General features: G+C 43.1%; 1 protein-coding gene across 3 annotated transcripts in view; it reads right to left on the bottom strand.

Moving 5' to 3' along the window:
- Window positions 1–1,573, bottom strand: part of LOC104737357 (callose synthase 11-like) — a 13,636-nt gene that overhangs the window by 9,486 nt on the left and 2,577 nt on the right. For 2 of the 3 annotated variants that reach the window (XM_019234994.1, XM_010457522.1), the window contains exons 3-4: window positions 1,062–1,121; window positions 18–955 (exon numbers count right to left, since the gene is read on the bottom strand). In XM_019234994.1, the coding sequence (XP_019090539.1) occupies window positions 18–955; window positions 1,062–1,121 (998 nt within the window). Of the gene's footprint in view, window positions 1–17; window positions 956–1,061 lie in introns of all 3 variants that reach the window. The other variant, XM_010457518.1, reaches the window with a different exon arrangement.

The following is a 1,573-nucleotide window of genomic DNA, read 5'->3' as shown; positions in this document are numbered from 1 at the left end:
GGTCTTCCTCCCTAAATGTGAGGATTATCTCATTCCAAATCAGGGCAAACCAAGTTGCTTCAACTTGACTGGATTCGATCTTGTTGAAAGGCTGACCAATTCCGTATCGCAGTTTCAGCCGGTGAATAGCATCACGAGCCTTCTTAAGCATTGTTGCTTTAGGGCTCAGAAGATGCTCTTCAGGTTTAAGGTTAAACTGCATAGCACTTGAGAAAAACTGAAATCTAAGTCTCAACTGATCAATGTTCCGGATCTCCCCCAAGTGAGAAAACAGACCAATTGTTGCACCTACAAGGGATGAGTAGATCGAGTACCAAATTTGCAAATCCATCAGGTAAACCAAAATCACAGGGAGCCAGAGCATCCCTACTGCTATCCTGTGAGTGCTGCCAAAAAACTCATGCCAATTGTAGGTCGCATTCTTAAGGTTCAGTAGTGCCCTGGTCGGAGCAATAAGAGGCTTAATTTGTAAGTAGTAACTGAATATGAATTTAGAGGCCAATACAACAATCCAAAAGACTGTATACTTGAAATTGTCCACCAGGCCTTCCCTCATCCCACGACCAACAAAAGTCTTGCTATAGAACCACCATGTCAGAAAGTATACAACTCCCAGATTCAGCTCCTCGATCCAGTTTCTTACCCAAGGAACAATAAAGAGTACAAGAGCCAATAACTCAGGCATAACATACACGAATACTAACTTGAGAAACACGATAATCCTATCGTTTGCAGCATCAGACCACCTACCATCCTTATTTTTCTGGCTCCAAATCCTTGCGTAGAAGACCGAAAACAAAACTGTCCATGCCACAGCCACCACGAACTTCAAAATCAATCTGATGAAAAGCCAGACAGTTTCTTTGCTCACCAAACTGTACTGAGTACTAGCATCGAGCACAGATTGGAGCAACCTCAAGCCCGCCCAGGAGATGAAAACAGTCAACAATGCAACCTGCAAGTAGAAGAACAGATAATGTCATTATATATATACCAACAAACACAACTCAACACTCTTATATGGTATATAGATTAAAAAAACAAAGGAAACGTATTTAGACCTCTACATCACGGTCTTGCCAAGGAAACTGAACATCACTGGTAGCCACAATAATGGCTGCCTGCAAGTAGAGAAGCAATAGAATCCATAACCGATCAAAGCTTCGATAGACATTCCAAAATGATCTTTGCTCGACAAAACCAGTCTTCCCCACTCTACTGCTTTTAGGTGTCGTATCGAAGAAATTACTGGAGTAATCAAGAGGCCATTTAAGGCTCTTCAACGCTCTCTTGCTCCAAAAGTACTCATTGATGTCGTCGTAGTTTCTCCAAGCAGAGTGTGGCTTCGTCCCATTGTTGCTACTCTCAACCTCCGTCTTAACCGTCTTATAAATCGGCATGACCACACTCTTGAGGAAAGCACAATCACCGGAGAAGGAAGGCCAGTAAGGCATTCCGGTCATATCATCAAACTCTCCGTCGAGGACTTTGTTGAGCTCCATAGCCATGTGGTGGAAAATGTAACACAGACACTCAGGCATGAACCTGAGATTCGCAGATTCTCCCCAAATCA

This window comes from Camelina sativa, chromosome 13, assembly GCF_000633955.1.
Source record: "Camelina sativa cultivar DH55 chromosome 13, Cs, whole genome shotgun sequence".
Classification (NCBI taxonomy): Eukaryota; Viridiplantae; Streptophyta; class Magnoliopsida; order Brassicales; family Brassicaceae; genus Camelina; species Camelina sativa.
Note: the sequence above shows the minus strand (reverse complement) of the source record. Positions and strands in the feature narration are given on the sequence as shown.